Source organism: Hypanus sabinus, chromosome 16 (genome assembly GCF_030144855.1).
Source record: "Hypanus sabinus isolate sHypSab1 chromosome 16, sHypSab1.hap1, whole genome shotgun sequence".
NCBI lineage: Eukaryota > Metazoa > Chordata > Chondrichthyes > Myliobatiformes > Dasyatidae > Hypanus > Hypanus sabinus.
The window spans coordinates 63797266-63815610 of record NC_082721.1 but is presented as its reverse complement, the minus strand read 5'-3'; the positions used below and the strand labels follow the sequence as shown (position 1 = coordinate 63815610).

The 18345-nt window shown below is 45.3% G+C and overlaps 1 protein-coding gene across 3 annotated transcripts in view; it reads right to left on the bottom strand.

Annotated features, from left to right (window-relative positions):
* Positions 1-607: 607 nt before the first annotated feature.
* LOC132406377 (Krueppel-like factor 1) overlaps positions 608-18345 on the bottom strand; it is a 51089-nt gene continuing 33351 nt past the window's right edge. For all 3 annotated transcript variants that reach the window (XM_059991970.1, XM_059991969.1, XM_059991972.1), the window contains 2 exons: positions 16084-17083; positions 608-2728 (listed from right to left, as the gene is read on the bottom strand). In XM_059991970.1, the coding sequence (XP_059847953.1) occupies positions 2553-2728; positions 16084-17083 (1176 nt within the window). In that variant the 3' untranslated portion in view covers positions 608-2552. The remainder of the gene's footprint in view (positions 2729-16083; positions 17084-18345) is intronic.

Below are 18345 nucleotides of genomic sequence, written 5' to 3'. Positions count from 1 at the left end.
CCCATGTCTCACTATCCCTTCCTGGCCATCTTATCTTCCTCCATTTCCATCCTTCACCAATTCCCTGAACTTTGGAGATCTCTCCCTCCTCCTTTTAAGACACTCTATGAAATTTACTCCATTGGCAAGCTTCGCTACAACATCCCTAATTCAATTATGTTACTGATTCAGAGAGACAACACAGCAACAGGTCCATCTTCCCAACGAACCCCAGCTGTCCAGTTGTACCATGTGACCAATTAGTCTACTAATCCATATTGTTTTTAGAATGTGGGAGGCGACCAGAGCGCCCAGAAGAAACTCACACCATCGCGGAGAGAACATACAAACCCCTTGCAGATACTGGCAGGGATTGAACCCAGGTCATTGGTGCTTTAATCGCATTACTCTAACTGCTCTGCTACCGTGCAATTTGGTCAGGTTAGTCACCCCAAACCAATCCTCAACTCCTTCCATCCATGGAAACAGACAGCAACCTTCCCAAGGCTTGGAACTACTTTACAAAATAAACCGTCTTTACTTTGCATTGAATCTGCTCCATTTAAAACTTTCCTGCAACAGAGAGAGGATAGATTGAATCTATGCACGTAACAGTCCCAAATGACTATATTCAAATACTTTATTTCAGCTCAACCATCAGGGCAGAAATACAAAATAAACACCCACCCTAATTAGACAAGATTCATTGCTCCATAGTGATCTATTTACACTGTTTGCTCCTTGAACTCGATGCTATTTACAGTGGGTCCTAGAAAATGCTTCATATAAAACATTGAAATCCCAAGGACAGACAAGAGCCCGAATGGAAATTGAGCCTAATTAAAATCATCCTAGAAAAACAAGTGGGACAAATAGGGGAGCTGGGATCCATTTCTGACAGAGGTCAGGTCAATGGAATGTGTTGATGATCCAGATTCTCCCCACATCTCCCCAACCCATCTTCCACATATTCCTGAGGATTGGGAATATGAGAAGAAATGGGATTGGAAAATTATGGGGATATTTGGATGGGGGGAATTGTCAGATGTAAAGATGGGGAGGTTGAAAGGTAGGACTGACAGAATGGAGAGAAGGTGGACAGGTTCTTTTAGAGATGTCATCAGAGCCTCTTTAAAATGACGGTGGAGACATTTGATTTGTCTCTCAGCCTCTTCTGCTAGAAGCAGGTATGGAGGAGCAGGTTGAACTCTGCAGTGAACGCCATTGGTCTGCCCACCAGAAGTAACTCCTTAGGCAAGGAGTCAATACAAGCAAAGTCATGAAAGGCCAAGAGAGGGTGAAGAGGAAGGAAAGGGAAGCGTATGATGTAATGGCTTTTGATTAAATGTAATTGGCAGCTGAATTAGAGAAAAACCAGGGTAAAAATTATTTCACTCTACCGGTGCCTGGGGTTCAGAGCAGAGAGGAGGTGGAGGCAGGAAACCTACCCAGACCCCAGTGTATGTGCTCCAGAAGAGGGCAACACTCAATAACAAGCTCACTCCTTGGAATGTAGGAGAATGAGGTGGACCTTACAGAAGTGTTTAAAATTATAAGATGCATAGACAGGGTGGACAATAACCGTCTCTTCCCCAGGGTAGAAGAGTCCAGAAAGTCCAGAATGAGGGGGATTAAATTGAGGGTGAGAGGGAAAAAGATTCAAAGGGACCTTAGAGGCAAATTTTTCACCCAGAGGGGATGAGTATTGTATATAGAACGAGGTGCCAGAGGAAGTGATTGAGGCAAGTACAATTGTATCATTTAAGAAGCACTTGGACAGGTAGGTGGTGGGGCTCAGCCAAGCACAGGAAATTGGGACTAGCTGGATGGACTTGGTGGTCTGAAGGGCCGGTATCCATGTGGTATTGCTCAATGTGCCTTCACCTGTGTGTCTGTGGACGCTTGTGGGTGGCTTGCAAGGGATCTCATTGCCTTTGCCAGAATGCCCATTCAGTGTTGGACTCCAGTGAGTACACACCTTCATAGAGACATAGGCACCCACGGTCCCGGCTTCCTCCAACGCTGTGTTGTGAATAATGTTGGAGGAACCATAGGCAACACAGGGACTACCGTGAAAGACGCAAGACCCACTCTCTGGAGGACCCCATCCCACACAATGTCAGCTCCAAGGAAATTGTGTCTCGGCCAACACCAGGCACATAGGGCTGGGGCCGAGTTTACAGGTAGGTGACCATTGTTGTACAGGACCATCGGCAGAGGTCTCCACTTCGCCTGTAGTTTGTGCCCCCCTACGATTGGTGCTACAGGTCAGGACAGAGGAGCTCACAACACCAGCTCATGACTGGGTTCCTGTCCTTTGAAGCAGGGAGAGGTTCTGTCTTCATCCCAACCATGGAGGACAGGTGCCCAATAACGCATTGCCTTCAATCAGCTTTCCACACAACCTCCTCACCATGGAGGTTCTCCGCACCACCGAAAATGTCCACCCCTCCTCCACCCCCACTTGTGACTGATGACCCCGGAGGTCCGTCCACGGCCCCGTCTCCTCAAGTGGTCGCCTGTAGGAAGGTTGTCCGCGTGCAGCAGGGCCAGTTGTGGGGGAACGGGTTAGTTCACATGTGCCTCTTCATGTGGAGAGCCAAGTGGTCCGACCGGGAGAAAGCCCGCTCGCAAAGATGGCACTGGAAGGGGCGGTGGCCTGTGTGTTTCCGGAAATGGCGGGTCAACTCATCAGAGCGGGCAAACTTCCAGCCGCAGCCTTCCCAGGTACAGTGGTAAGGCTTCTCTCCTGCAAAGGGGAAAACATAGGATTGTTAACATGAAGGGTGACAGCAAAATGGAGGGCTACATAGGAGGGAAGGGTTAGATTAACGTTACAGTAGGGAAAAAAGATGGCACAACATTGTAGGCCTGTACCGTACTACAGTGTACTGTTTTATATCCATGTTCCATAGTCCTACATCCTTTCTCCATCCATGCCCTTCCTGCCTGGATATCCTGATCATAAACCTAGTTCAAGAAAGCAACTTCCATCATCAAAGATCCACACTATCTCGGCTATGCCCCTTCTAACAACTACCATTAACTTTTTGATCTTCTGCCTGGGGAGAGGGCAGATGTCTGGGGTGGGAAAGGGCCTTTGATTAGGCAACCGGAAGTGAAGGAGGTCTCTGTCCAACTAGAGAGGAGACTCAAGGATTAATTTGTGGAAAATAAACTCAAGTTAGCCACTCTCTTCTCAGGTTTTCTGTGTCCAATCTGATTATCATCTTCAGGAGGAGGAAACTGGAGGTCCATGGGCCAATCCTCATCGGGAGGATCAGAGACAAAAAGGGTCAGCAACTTTAAATTCCACAGTGTTATTATTCAAGAGGATCAGTTCTGGGTCCAGCACATAACTGCCATTACAAAGAAAGCATAGCAACACCTCTACTTTCCTAGAAGTTTGCGAAGGTATGGCATGTCATCTAAAACTCTTACAAGCTTTTATAGATGTGCGGTGGAGAGTATATTGACTGGTTGCATCATAGCCTGGTATGAAAACACCAATACCCTTGATTGGAAATTCCTACAGAAAGTTGTAGATATGACCCAGTCCATCATGGGTAAAGCTTTCCCCAACCTTGACCACATCTATATAACAAGTTGTCAGAGGAAAACATTATCCATCAACAGGGACCTCCACCACCCCGGACATGCTCTCTTCCCACTGTTGCCATCTGAAAGAAGGTACAGGACCCTCAGTTGTTACCTCTCAATCATCAGGCTATTGAACCAGAGGGGATAACTTCACTGAACTTCACTTGTCCTATCACTGAAATGTTCCCATAACCTACGGGCTCACTTTCAAGAACTTATCATCTCATGATGTTTGATGTTTATTGATTATTTATTTTTTATTATTTAATTAATTCCAATTTTCATTCCGATGTGTCGATCAATGGCCTCCTCCTGCGCCAAGATGAAGCCACCCTAGCTACTCTCCAACCTCAGAATGAATATCAATTTCTCCTCCCAGTGAACAAAATTTCCCTCCCTACCCTACCCTACCCTTCCTCTATTCCCCACTCTGACCTTTTACTTCTTCTCACCTGCCTAGTATCATTTCCCCCTGGGTTTCCTCTTCCTTCCCTTTTTCCTATTTTCCAATCTGCTCTCCTATCAGATTCTTTCTTCTCCAGCCCTTGACCTTTCTCACCCACTTCGCTTCACCTATCACCTTGCAGCTAGCCTCCTTCCCCTCCCTCACCTTTGATTCAGATGTCTCCCCCCCCACCCCCCCCCCCCAGTCCTGAAGAAGGCTCTCGGCCTGAAATGGCGACAGTTCACTCTTTTCCATAGATGCCGCCTGGCCTGCTGAGATCCTCCAGCATTTTGTGTGTTGCTTTGGATTTCCAGTATCTGCAAGTGTTACTATGCTTGGTCACAACTTAATAGCCCTAACCCTAACATCTCTGGAATGTGGAAGGAAACTGGATAACCCAGAGAAAACCCCGTGGTCACAGGGAGAACGTACAAACTCCTTACAGACAGCGCTGACAATTGAACCCAGACAGCAGGCACTGTACCTAGTTATGCTAGCTGCTACACTGCTGTGTTGTCCCTTTCTGCTATCTTCATGTCCTTCAGTAGTTTCTCAGTGAGCTCCACTCTTCCTGAATTTGAAACCAACTGCAAATTTAATACTGCACTTTTGATTCCAGAATATAAAGGTAAATTTGAAATAAATCATTTGATAGGGATCTAATCTAGGTTACTGAACTTAAGACATAGGAGCAGAATTAGGACACTCAGCCCATCAAAGTGACAAAAGATTCCTTCCCATTATCCCCCATCCACCACCTGTCCGTTACATAATCTGAAACAGCAAGATGAGGGTTCAAATCTTAACCAAGAGTCACAAAGTTTGCATTCTAAAGGGAGCAACACACTTTGCTGGGAGACCATTGGTACCTTGAAAATGTATCTGGAAGGAAAAGGGGGGAAGAAACTGATGTTCTGTGTCTCTCTGATGGAGGAATTCACCAGCTCAGGAAGTATCTGTGGAGGCAGAAGGATAGGGCACTTGCCTCACTCCTCCTCCTCACCTCCATCATGGTCATTACCCTCTTTACCATTGAGGACGTCTTCAAGAATATGGCCTCCATCATTAAAGATCCTCATCGTCCAGGAATTCCCTTCTTCTCATTTCTACCATGAGGGAGGAGGTACAGGAACCTGAAGACACTCACTAAACGTTTTAGGAACAGCTTCTTCCCCTCAGCTGTCAAATATCTGAACAGTCCATGAATTCAAGAATACTATCTCTTCCTGGCTCTTTTTGCACTACTTATTTTTATTTCTTATTGCAACTTTTTTTTAAAGTATTGCACTGTACTGCTGCCGCAGAACCAGAAACTTCACACATATGTCACTGATACGTCACGACATACATGTGGGATATGGCAATTCTTGAGACCTCTAGCCACCCAAAAAAACTACATCTACACCAGGTGCACGAAGCTGTATCTCCTCAGAAAACACGCTGAAGAACTGGAGCTGCAACTCAATTACCTTCGGCTATTAAGGGAAACGGAGGAGATGATAGATAGGAGCTAGAGGGAGCTAAGTCACCCCTAGGTTGCAGGAGGCAGGTGAATGGGTGGGAGTGGGAAGGGAAATAAGCATCTGGTACAAAGTGCCCCTGTGGCCACTCCCCTCAATAACAAGTATAATGCTTTGTACACTGTTGGGAGGGACAACCTACTAGTGGAAGCCATAGCAACCAGGTCTCTGCCACTGAGTCTGGTGCTGTGGCTCAGGAGGGAAAGGGTCAGAGGAGGAATGCACTGATATTAGGAGATTCCATAGTCAGAGGAGTGGATAGGAGAGTCTGTGGACATGATAAAGAAATCCAGATAGTACATTGCCTCCCAGGTGCCAGGATCAGGAACATCTCGGATCATATTCACAACATTCTAAATGGGGAGGGTAAGCAGCCAGACATCATGTTCCATATTGGTACTAATGACATAGGAAGGAAAAGAGAGGAGGTTGTAAAGAGAGAGAATTAGAGAGCTAGGTAGAAAGTTGAAAAGCAGGACCTCCAGGTTAATAATCTGAGATTACTGGTTTTGCCACACACCAGTGAAGGCAAAAATAGGCTGATTTGGTAGATGAATGTGTGGCTGAGGAACTGGTGTGGGGGCAGGCTTTCAGAATTACAGATCATTGGGACCTCTTCTGGGAATGGCATGATCTGGGAATGTGATCTGGGACAGATTACACATGAACCAGAGGTGGACCAATATCTTTGCGGCCAGGTTTGCTCGAGCTGCTGGGAAGGGTTTAAAACGAATTTGGCAGGGGGGTGGGAACTGGAGTGATAGGGCTAAGGACAGGGGTGTTGGTTTACGAGTAGAAGTAGTGTATAGTAAGACTGTCAGGAAGTATACGCAAATGATGGGGCAAAATTGCAGTCAGTGGGATGGGTTGCAGTGTAAAAGAGGGGACAAAATTGAAAAAGGGTGACAAATACAGGACTGAAGATGTTATATTTGAATGCACACAGTATACAAAATACGGTAGATTATTTTGCAATGTAGTTATGAGATTGGCAGGTATGACGTTGTGGGTATCACAGAGTAACGGCTGAAAGACGATTGTAGTTGGGAGCTTGATATCCAATCTATTGAAAGAACAGGCAGGTAGGCAGAGTGGCTACCTGCCACTGGTAGCTGTGAGTGGCTCTGCTGGTAAAAAAAAATGAAATCGAATGTTCAGAAAGAGGTGACATAGGATCAGAAGATGTAGAATCCTTGGTGTAGAGTGTAGAAACTGCAAGAGTAATAAGACCCTGATGGGAATTATATACAGTCCTCCAAATTATAGCCTGGATGTGGTCTACATATTACAGTGGGAGATCAAAAAAGCATGTCAAAAAGACAATGTTATGTTAATCATGGAGGATTTCAATGTGCAAATAAATTGGGGAATATCAACTTGATGCTGGATTTCTAGAGAGAATTTGTGGAATGCCTCTGAGATTACTTTTGGGAGCAGCTTGTGGATGAGCCCACTAGGAGATCAGCAATTCTGGATTGGGTGATGCATAATAAACTCCATATGATTAAGGAACTTAAGGGTAAAGAAACCCTCAGGAAACAGTGATCATAATCTGAGAATTCACCATGCATTTTGAGAGGGAGAAGCTAAAGTCAGATGTATTGGTACTTCAATGGTGTAAAGGAAATTACAGAGGCATGAGTGAGAAGCTGAACAAAGTTGATTGCAAGGGGACACTAACAGGGATGATGGCAAAGCAACAATGGCCAGAGTTTCTGGGAGCAATTCAGAAGTTGCAGGATAGATACATCCCAAAGAAGAGGAAGTATTCTAAAGGCAGGATGGTGCAACCGTGACTGGCAAGGGAAGTCAAAACCAACATTAAAGCAGAAGAGAGGGTATATAATTGAGCAAAAATTAGCAGGAAGTTAGAGGATGGGGAATTTTTTAAAAACTAATAGAAGGCAACTAAAAATGCCATAAGGAGGGAAAAGTTGAAATATGAAAGTAGGCTAGCCAATAACATCAAAAATGATACCAAAGGATTTTAAGGATATATAAAGTGTAAAAGAGGCAAGAGTAGACATTAGACCACAGGAAAATGATGCTGAAGAGATAGTAATGGGGAACAAGGAATGGCGGACAAACTGAATAAGTATTTTGCATCAGTCTTCACTATGGAAGACACCAGCAGTATGCCAGACGTTCTAGAGTGTTAAGGGGCAGAAGTGAGTGCAGTTGCTATCACCAGGGAGATGGTGCTTGGGAAACTGAGAAGTGTAAAGATAAATAAGTCACCTGGACCTGATGGACTCCAGGGTTCAAAAAGAGGTAGCTGAAGAGATTGTGGAGGCATTAATAATGAACTTTCAAGATTCAATAGATTCTGGCATGATTCCAGAGGACTAAAAAGTGCAAATGCCACTCCACTCTTCAGGAAGGGAGGGAGGGAAGCAGAAGACAGGAAATTATAGGCCAATTAGTCTGAACTCAGTGGTTGGGAAGATGTTGGAGTTGATTGCTAAGGATATGGTTTGTGGTACTTGAAAGCACATGACAAAATAGGCCAAAGTTAGAATGGTTTCCTTAAGGTAAAATATTGTCTGACAAATCTGTTGAAATTCTTTTAAGAAATAACAAGCAGGATAGACAAAGGAGAATTGGCGTATGTTGTGTACTTGTGTACTTCAGAAGGCCTTTGACAAGATGTTACACATAAGGCTGCTAAACAAGCTAAGAGCCCAGGGTATTACTGGAAAGATATTAGCATATTGGCTGATAGGCAGCAGGCAAAGAGTGGGAATAAAGGGATCCTTTTCGGATTGGCTATCGGTTACAAATGGTGTTCCACAAGGGTGTGTAGGGATCGCTTCTTTTTACATTGTACATCAATGACTTGGATGATAAAATTGATGGCTTTGTGGCTAAGTTTGCAGACAACACAAAGGTACCTGGAGCAGCTGGTAGCATTGAGGAAGCCCAGAGGCTGCAGGAGGACTGAGACTGAGAAGGACTGAGGCAGATTAAAGACACTTCCTGAAACTGTACTGTCATGAACTTTGGTAGAAGGAATAAAAGAATGATTTATTTTCTAAATGGTGAGAAATTCAAAAATCTGAGGTGTAAAGGTATTTAGGAGTCCTCGTGCAAGATTCCCTAAAGGTTAATTTGTAGAATCAATGATGAGGAAGATGAATGCAATGGTAGAATTCATTTCAAGAGGACTACAATATAAAACCAAGGATGTAATGTTAAGGCTTTATAAGGCACTAGTGAGACCTCACTTAAAAGTATTGACAACAGTTTTGGGCACCTTATTGAGAAAGGATGTTCTAAAATTGCAGAAGGTTCAGAGGAGGTTCACGAGAATGATTCTGGGAATGAAAGGGTTATCACTTAAGCAGTGATTGAAGACTCTGGGCTGGTACTCACTGGCATTTAGAAGAATGAGAAGGATCTCATTGAAATCCATCAAATGTTGAAAGGCTTAGATAGAGTGGATGTGAGGAGGTTTCCGTTGGTGGGGGAGTCTAGGACGAGGGGGCACAGCCACAAAATAGAGGGTTCTCCATTTAGAACAGAGTTGAGGAGGAATTTCTTTAGCCAGAGGTTGGTGAACCTGTGGAATGTGTTACCACAGGTGGTTGTGGAAGCCAGGTCACTGGGTGCATTTAAAGCAGAGGTTGACAAGTTCTTTATTTTCAGGGCATGAAAGGTTATGGGGAGATGGCAAAAGAATGGGGTTGAGAGGGAAATGGATTAGCCATGATGAAACAGTGGAGCAGACTCGATAGGCTGAATGGTCTAAATATGCTCCCATGTCTTATGGTCTTCTAATAAACCTGGTTCTGATCTCCATCTCCCTTCCACACTCTTAATCCTAACGCAAGGTCTTGACCCGAATCAGAGACTGTCCCTTTATCTCCAGAGGTGCAATTTGTTGTCTGTTCCAGCCCAAATTCCTGCTGTTACCAGACATTGAGCAGGGTTTGAGTAGTGCTTCACGAATGTATTGTTCTATAAACCTGTGTCCTCTGGTTCTTAACTATCCAACCCTGGCAAACAGACTGAGTATTCACCCTATCTATACTACTCGTGATTTTATACACCTCAATGTGTGTAACACTACTTTCATAAATAAAGTTATTCCTAAAATACAAAGTAAGTTTCCAGAACCTCAAACTATACTCACCTTTTGAATTCCACCCAGTAAGCAGAATTACATTATGTTGCACTAACGTACACACTTGCAGTTTGCATTGAGTACAATGTAGGAGACTACAGAATGAGTTTAAAGGCATTTTGAGGGAACAGATAGAGTTGTCGAACCTGTTCTAATGAAAGGTCAAGGATTTGAAATGTTGCCTCGTGATGTTATCTAACTAGCTGATTGTTTCTGGCATTTCCTACTTTTATTTCAGGTTTCCAGCATCTGCAGGTGTTTTTTCAAGACCCAACGACAGAAACAACAGCCACTAGGCAAGTTTGAGCTGAGATGGAAGAAGCCTGTGCAGTGAGCTTTAGTTGGAAAGGGGTTTAATTGCTGCCTATAGGTCGTTAACAAAACAGGCACATGTGACACCTACAGAGATCCAGCGTCCTGGGTTCTGATGGAGTAGAGGTAACAGAACTGGCCCTGGGGCATGGAGCGCCCAAGACAAGTGGATGACATCTAAAACTTACATGAGAATCAAAAAGAAAAAATGACAAGATGCTGGAAATTTCAGATAAAAACAGTAAATACTTAAAACACTCAGCAGGTCAGGCAGCATCCGTGGAGAAAGAAACCAGTCAATAAATGAGGTCAAAGACCCTTTGTCAGTACTGGGAAAGAGAAATTAGAATAAATGATCATTTGAAATTCACCCCTCCCCTCACTCCACCAGCACCCAAATATTGGTTCACCTCATTGGTGATCCCCTGACAAAGAAGTGAGTTTACAGCAACTTGCATTACTATAGCAACTTTAACAAGGTAAAGCAGCCACAGAATTTTCACTACAGAGAGATCCTATAGAAATAGCCACCAAGCAGAAGATCCAAGAAACACAAACAGAAACTACTCAACAGGAACAGAATGGAGCAATCAGCATCAATCCTACACTCATCCCACTTAATTCTCCCCACGTTCCTATCAGCTCCTCACAGTTCCTACCACTCACCCATGTACTCAGGGCAATTTAAAAGCCAAAGTCAAAGTTCATATAGATTACCATGTACTACCTTGAGAATGAGCAGCTAATTAACCTAGTGGCCCATGTATCTTTGGGATTCAAATTTACCACATGTACAGCGAAACATACAGTCTATCGTGTCCAGAAGACAAAAACTCTGCAGAAGGGTCTCAGCCTGAAACATCAACTGTCTGTTAATTTCCTTGGATGTTGCTAAGTTCCTCCAGCATTTGTGTTTTACTTCAAATTTCCTGCATCCGCAGAATTTTTGGACTTTAATGCATTGCTTGCATTAACAACCAACACAACCCAGGGATGTGCTTGGGGCAGCTCCACACACTGGCACCAACCAGTGGGATGTGGGAGGAAACCCACAGAACCTGCCAACTCCGCACAGATAGCACCTGAGCTCAGGGGTGAAGCCAGGTCTCGGGCAGTGGAAACAGGACCATGCCACCTTCAGGGGATCTGGAGTAGGTTTTAAGGAAAGATAAAGGAGGGCGAAGCAGCTGTTCTAATGGATGTAATCGCGGAGCGTGGGTGGAGTCAAGACACATCTGTTTGCAGCTGTTGACTATAAGACAGGAGGCTGGTAGCAGAGCAGGGTGGAGATGTAGCAGAGTCGTTAGACCAGAGAAGCTGGTTGTTTTTGGCTTGTGGAGGATAGAGAGAGCCAACCGAGCAATCTGTTGGAGAGTTTCAAAACTGAGGCGTGTAACCACACAAGAACCCATTCAGCCCATCAAATCCGCACCAGCTGCTAGCAAGGTCAACTCCTCAATCCTATCCCCCTGTTCTTTCCCCTTCCCCTGCAAGTTATCCTATCTTCCCTCTAGAAGATATTCAAGGTCGCCACAAACCCTTGAATTGAATTGACTTAATTTCTTAAATCCTTCACATAGATGAGGAGTAAAACTCTTTGCATTATGTCTCCGTCTAAATATACAAATTATAGTAATTGAAGCAGTGAGCTCCAGTTCATGCAATCAGAAATATCAGTAAGTAGTAAATCAAGGCAACTGGACTTTCTGTGTGGTCTAGAAGATGTTTCACCACTCATCCAAGAGGCTCCTTCAGTTCTAATCCATGGTGGGTAGCTTCCTGGTTTATAGTCTCTCAGTTGCTTAAAGGTATAGCATCAGATGAGGGTTATTAAGAGTCATAGAAGTAATGAGAAGATCATTAGTCTTATCTTTGCATGGATGGAGGTGTGAACCGTTCTGGACGCACCAAGGTAGAGATGTGAGGACTGCATTGTAAGTCCTGACGAAGGGTCTCGGCCCGAAACGTTGACTGCTTGTTTCAACGGATGCTGCCCGACCTGCTGAGTTCATCCAGCTTGTTTGTATGTGTTGATTGTAAGTAACTGATAGGTGGTGTTGTACCCCACTCCTTCTGTTCAGGAATGGGTTTTTGAGTTTGACAAGGATGGCTTCTTCAACCCCTCTTTCAAACCATCTGTCCTCCCTGTCCAAAATGCTATCAAAGGAATGTCCCTTGCCCTGTAGGTGTAGATATAAAGCAGAGTCTTGGCCTGAGGTGTTAGCCCTTACTGAACAGAGGGGGTGGAGTAAAACACCAATCAACAGCACAGTCCTAACATTTTTACTCCAGCATCTCCACAACAGTCCACACCTCCATTCACGCAAAGATAAGACTAATGACCCTCTCATTATCTCTACGGATTTTAACAACCCTCATGTGATTGCTATATCTTTAAACAACTCAGTTTATAAACCAGAAAACTACCCATCATGGATGAGAACTGAAGAAGCCTCTTGGGTGAGTAGCAAAACATCTTCAAGACAACACAACAAGTCCAGTTGCCTTGAGTTACTACGGTGTGATATACAATGACCTGGATGACTGAGAACCTTCACAGACATACAGTCAGAAAGAGTACAGCTTGGAAACAGGCCCTTTGGCCCACTGACTTTTTGCCAGCCATCCACCTACACTAATCCTACATTAATCACATTCTTCAGCTCAATGCTGAACTGAATCCACAACCCACAGACTCACTTTCAAGGACTCTACGACTCAAGCTCGCAATTTACTTTTTATTATTAGATTTGCACAGTTTGTCTCCTTTTACACATTAGTTGTTTGTCATTCTTCGCATGCAGATTTTCATTGATTCCATTGTAGCTCTTAGTTCTACTGTGAATGCTGCAAGAGTATGAATCTCAGTGTTGGAGATAGTGACATACATGTACTTTGATAATAAATTTACTTTTAACTTTGATTTTATTCTCCCCACATTTCCACCAACTCCTGCCAGATTCCACTTGTCACCTATACAATAGGAGAAAGTTACAGCAGCTAATTGACCTAGCACCCTCACATTTTTCTGGGATGTACAGCAATGGGCCGGGGATACCTATACAGTCACAGGGAGAACAGACAGTGCCAGAGGTCAGGACTGAACCCAGGTCTCTAGTGTTGTGAGGCAGTGGCTTTACCCATAGCACCAATGTGTAGGAACATCATCACTCTCGGCTTAAGCCTTTTCCCCTCGCAGTCTCTTCAAGGATCAACTTTATTCACCACGTATAGTTACATCCATCAGGAACCTGCTGTGGTGTGTTGGTCCAACGTGCAACAAAAACACCAACATATATTATAAAAAATTATATAAACTCTCAAGTCAGAGGTTAAAGTATAGATATGGAATAAAATGTTTATAAATATATAATAGCAGCATCTACTTTCCAATGTTATTTACATTGTAGTAGTTTAAGGTGTTCACAGTGCAGTGACAGGAGTAGCAGTTAGAGAGGGGTGCAGGGGAAGAGGCTAACTGGAATGGTTGATCAGATTAATTGCCAGGGCAAGGTTAAGGTGGCATGAAGTTTTTGTTCTGTTAGCCCTACAGTGCTTTCCAGAAGGGAGCTTTTGGAAAAACCAGTTTGCTGGGTGGGTAGAGTCCATAATAATTTTCCACCTGCAGACTCCCAAACTTTAAATTTGTTCCCATTGGTCCTTGAACATCTCCATCTGATCTCCTTCCCTAAACCATGAAGTCCCCTCCAAAACTTCCCTCAGTCCGAGAACAGCCACCTTCTCCAGTCCATCCTTAGAGCTGAAATCTCTCCTCCCTGAAACCAGTTCATCTAACTTTTTATCCCCCTGTGGGCAACTTCAACAAGTACTAACTCGTTGCTGCAATACCTACAGAACATCCAACAGTGCTCAAAAACATGAGAGATTCTGTAGGTGCTGGAAATCCAGAGCAACACACACGGAATGCTGAAGACACTCAGCATGACTGAGAACCTTCACAAACATACAGTCAGAAAGAAGTACAGCTTGGAAACAGGCCCTTTGGCCCACTGACTTTTTGTCAGCCATCCACCTACACTATGGAGTGGAATAAAGAGTTGATGTTTTTCATCAGGACTGGAAAGAAAGGGGGAAGAAGCCAAAAAAAGTTGGGGAAGGGGAAAGAGTTAGGGGCAGTTATGTTGTATTTTGGGATATCATAATCCAAGAGACAGGTAGCATAGAAATAGTCCTTTCAGCCCATTTATATTATCCTATACCAATCCCATTTACCCACACATATACTTACCTTTCCACACCTTGCCTATTCAAGTACCATCTCAATGCCTCTCGTATCTGTTCCAAATATCAACCACTCTGTGTAGAAGAACTAACGCCACAAATCATTGGTCTAAAGATATGATTCTCCATTAGGGACATGTATAGACTGATGTGCAACAGGTTGCAGGTTCAAATCCCAGATGAGCCCTGTTGAGCCCTGTTAGTGTAACTCTACAGTGCCAGCGGCCCAGATGCATTTCCGCCGGTGAGCGTAAAGAGACCATTCATTCTATCTGTGACCATGTGGAATTATTCTGGCTCCTCCAGTTTCCCACCACACTTCAAAGACCTACAAATTAGTATGTTAATTGGTCACATGAGTGTAACTGTGTGGCATAGGCTTGTTGGGCTGGAAGGCTGAATTTCACTCTGTATCTCTAAATAAATTAAAAATCCCCTTTAAAAATCCTTCCAGTCACCCTCAAGTGTTTGAAACACTTACAATGGGAAATAGATGCTGACTGTCTAACCCTATCAAAGTCTCTCCTAACCAGCAACAGGCAAAGTGCTGCAGAAACTGATTGGGGGGGGGGGGGGGGGGAATAGATAGTCGATGATTTGGATTGAGACCCTTCACCTGGACAGCCGTTCATCGAGGTGTGCCTCTTGTAATTTCCTCCGCTTCCTTCACTCCGGGGAGAACAAGTACAGCTTATCCGATTTCTCCCTATATCTAAAGAGCTGGGCAGAGAGGTGGCAGATAGATTTCAATCTGAGGAAGGGTGAAATGATGCATTTGGAAGGTTAAACTTGAAGGCGGAGCAAAAGATTCTTAGCGGTGTGGAAGAACAGAGGGACCGTGGAATCAAAGTCCACAGAGCCCTCTGAGTTGTTGTGCAAGTTGATAGGGTAATGCATTGGCCTTCATCAGTCAGGGCTTTTGAGTTCAAGAGCAGAAAAGTAGTGTTGCAGCTTTATAAGACCGTACAGACCGTACCTGTATTGTGTTCAGTTTTGGTCACCTCATTATAGGAAGGGTGTGGAAGCTATAGAGGGGGTGCAGAGGAGATTTACCAGGATGCTGCCTGGATTACAGAGTACATCTTATCAGGAAAGATTGAGTGCGCTAGGGTGTTTTTCTTTGGAGTGAAGGAGAGAAGTAGTAACTTGATAGAGGAGTACAAGATGGTAATGGGCAACTATAGAGTGGATAGCTAGTGTCAAAGCTAATGTGAGGGGCATAACTTTAATGTGATTAGAGGAAATAACATGGGGTGGATATCAGAGGCAGATTTTTTTTAAAAACACACAGGGGTGGTGGTGGAGGTAGATACATTAGGGATATTTAAGAAACTCAGGTAGCCACAAAGACGATACAGAAATGGATGGCTATGTGGAAGGGAAGGAAAGGATTGAACATGGAGTAGGTTAACAGGACAGCACAACATCGTGGGCCAAACTGTTCCATGTTTTACATCTCTGGGGGGAACAAGGAAACTCCACACAGGTGGCACCAAGGGCAGGATTGAACTGGGCTTTCTGGAGCTGGGAGGCTACAGCTTTGTGTTCTAAAGACTCAACCCAGGCCCTTCTCTGTGCCCTTCTCAGCCGCATCGTTCCACCACCTACCTACCTCTCTCTCTCTCTCTCTCTCTCTCCCTCTCCCTCTCTCTCTCCCTCTCTCTCTCTCTCTCTCTCTCTCTCCCTCTCCCTCTCTCTCTCTCTCGCTCTCTCTCTCTCGCTCTCTCTCACTCTCTCTCTCACTCTCTCTCTCGCTCTCTCTCTCTCCCCCGCCCCCTCTCTCTCTCTCTCTCTCTCTCTCTCTCTCTCTCTCTCTCTCTCTCTCTCTCTCTCTCTCTCTCTCTCTCTCTCTCTCTCGTTACCTGTATGGGTGCGAAGGTGGGCCTTTAGGTGGGAGCTCTTGGTGTAGACTTTTCCGCATCCAGGATAATCGCAGTTGTGGCTGGCCACTCTTTTCCTTGCCCAGGTCTTCCGAGTACGCTTGTGCTTGGGCTCCTCGGCGACGCTGGCTGGAAGGAGGGGGGAGGCCGGTGAGAGGGTGGCGGCCTGCCCGGGTAGGGCCCCCTTGAGGTTGGACGTGTAGAAGTGGATGTGACCCTGGTACAGATGTGGGGGCTGCTGGGTGTAGTAGGAGGGGCTCCGGGAGAGCAGGTGGTAGTTGTGGGCGCCCTGCTGCTGAAGATGTTGCTGGTGCTGATAGTGCTCAGCAAGCTGGTACTGCGAGACCCGCTGGTCCCTGGGCTGCGTTCTTACATCTCCTACCTGAGGATAGAAGTGGCGGACAGGATGGCATCTCAGCATCAGGCCTGGTTTGTAATCCACCAGGGGCCTGGCACCAGAGCTGACGGGCACCATGTGGTCCTGTTTCTGAGCACCGGGACCGCCACTTCCCATTGCCATGGGGGGGCAGGTCATCAGTCTCTCCCTCTGTGGCACAGACGCTCCCTGCTCCATGCCTCCCAGGTTGGTGTAGGTCTTATTGCGGGGGTCCGCGCATCCCGCCTGACTGTCGGGTCTCAGCTGGCCAGTTTGGACATCGGTGGACAAGAGTTCAGCCACGAGGCTAGTGGCTGGTGTGTCCGAGCTGTTCCAGTCCGTGGGCTGGGGGACCACCCTCTTGAATTTGCCACCACTGCCCTCTGGCACGTGTGCCAGTGGGTAACCAGGGGCCACAGGTGTGCTGGCACCAGTTTCTGCACCAGAAAGGTCTGACAAGAGGAGATCCAGGTCCAAGAGCGAGCCGAAGTCTTCGTCCTCACGCTTGATCTGCTCGGGGGCCAGGACCGGCCGGGGTCCATCTCCGACAGGGTTCTTGCCACCGCTGGAGTTCTGCTTCGCGGAATTGTCCTCGACCTCCCACCACTGAAACACAAAGGTTAAGAGGCTCAGTGATAAAGTTTGATTGCAGTATTCCTGCACCAGACCTAGTCCCTTGAAACCCCTGCTCTTCTGGGTACAGGCTCTCCAGCTATTCATACTGCAGACCAAGCCACTCCCCGGTCCCATCTCCTCCAGACCTAGATGAAACCTCTGAAATGTCCATTTGCAATTTCTAATCTTTCCACCACTGTCAGGTCAGATCTAGTCAGACCTATGGTGAGGTACAGATACGATGAGGCAGCAACACACGGGGATTAAATTATGCATGAATTATAACCAGTGAAGCAAGAGAGAGAAAATTATTGTGCAAAACTTAAGACCTTAATGCAAAATTAGAAAACAGGGACAAGTCTGTGGTAGTGCAAAAGGTAGCCCGTGGTGCTCTGGTGCTGAGGTGGAGTTAGGGTTTTACAGGTCAATTGGAGTACCTGATGTTTGTAGGAAAATGTTCCTGAGCCTGGCGATGTGGGACCTCATGCTTCTGTACTTTCTGCCTGATAGTCTTGCCTTCCAGTGTTCAGGGTCCAGCCAATGGAACATCATCCCTAGACATTGATACCCTTTTTGCCTCTTAGGGGCCAGCTGTGGCCAACCCTGGCTGCTTTGAATAAACCCTAACCACTCCTTTCCAAGCTAGGAGTCAATACTAGTCCAAGCACACTTGTGTGAAGCAGCTTTGAAGTGTGTTACTACATAAAGGTAATATCCGGAAACTGGAAACACACAAGAAGTCATGCAACTTGTGTGGAGTTAGGAACAAAGTTCACGATTCAAGTCCAAAACCCTACATTCGTCCAAAGGATCCATACCACTGACCAGCATATTCTGATACAGGGTCTGAGACTTGAAACGCTAACCCTTCTTTCTCTCTCCACAGATGCTGCCTGACCTGCTGAGTGTTTCCACCATTTTCTGTTTTGGTTTCAGATTTCTGGCATCTACAGTTTTTATTATATATAATATTACACATATGGCTGTTCTCACCAAATGGGCAACAGCGAGAGTGCCCTAAAAAGGAAGGGGATTTAATTAGGAAATTCTGAGTGAATAAACATCTAAAAGATCCAGCACTTCAGACAGATGCAGTAGATATAAACCTGGAAATAGAGTTATGGGGTCATACAGCAAGGAAACAGGCCCTTCAGTCCACTGAGTCTGTGCTGACCATCAATCACTCATTTTACTCTAGTCCCAAGTTTTATTCTCCCTGCATACTCATCAACTCTGTCGATCTTCTGAATATG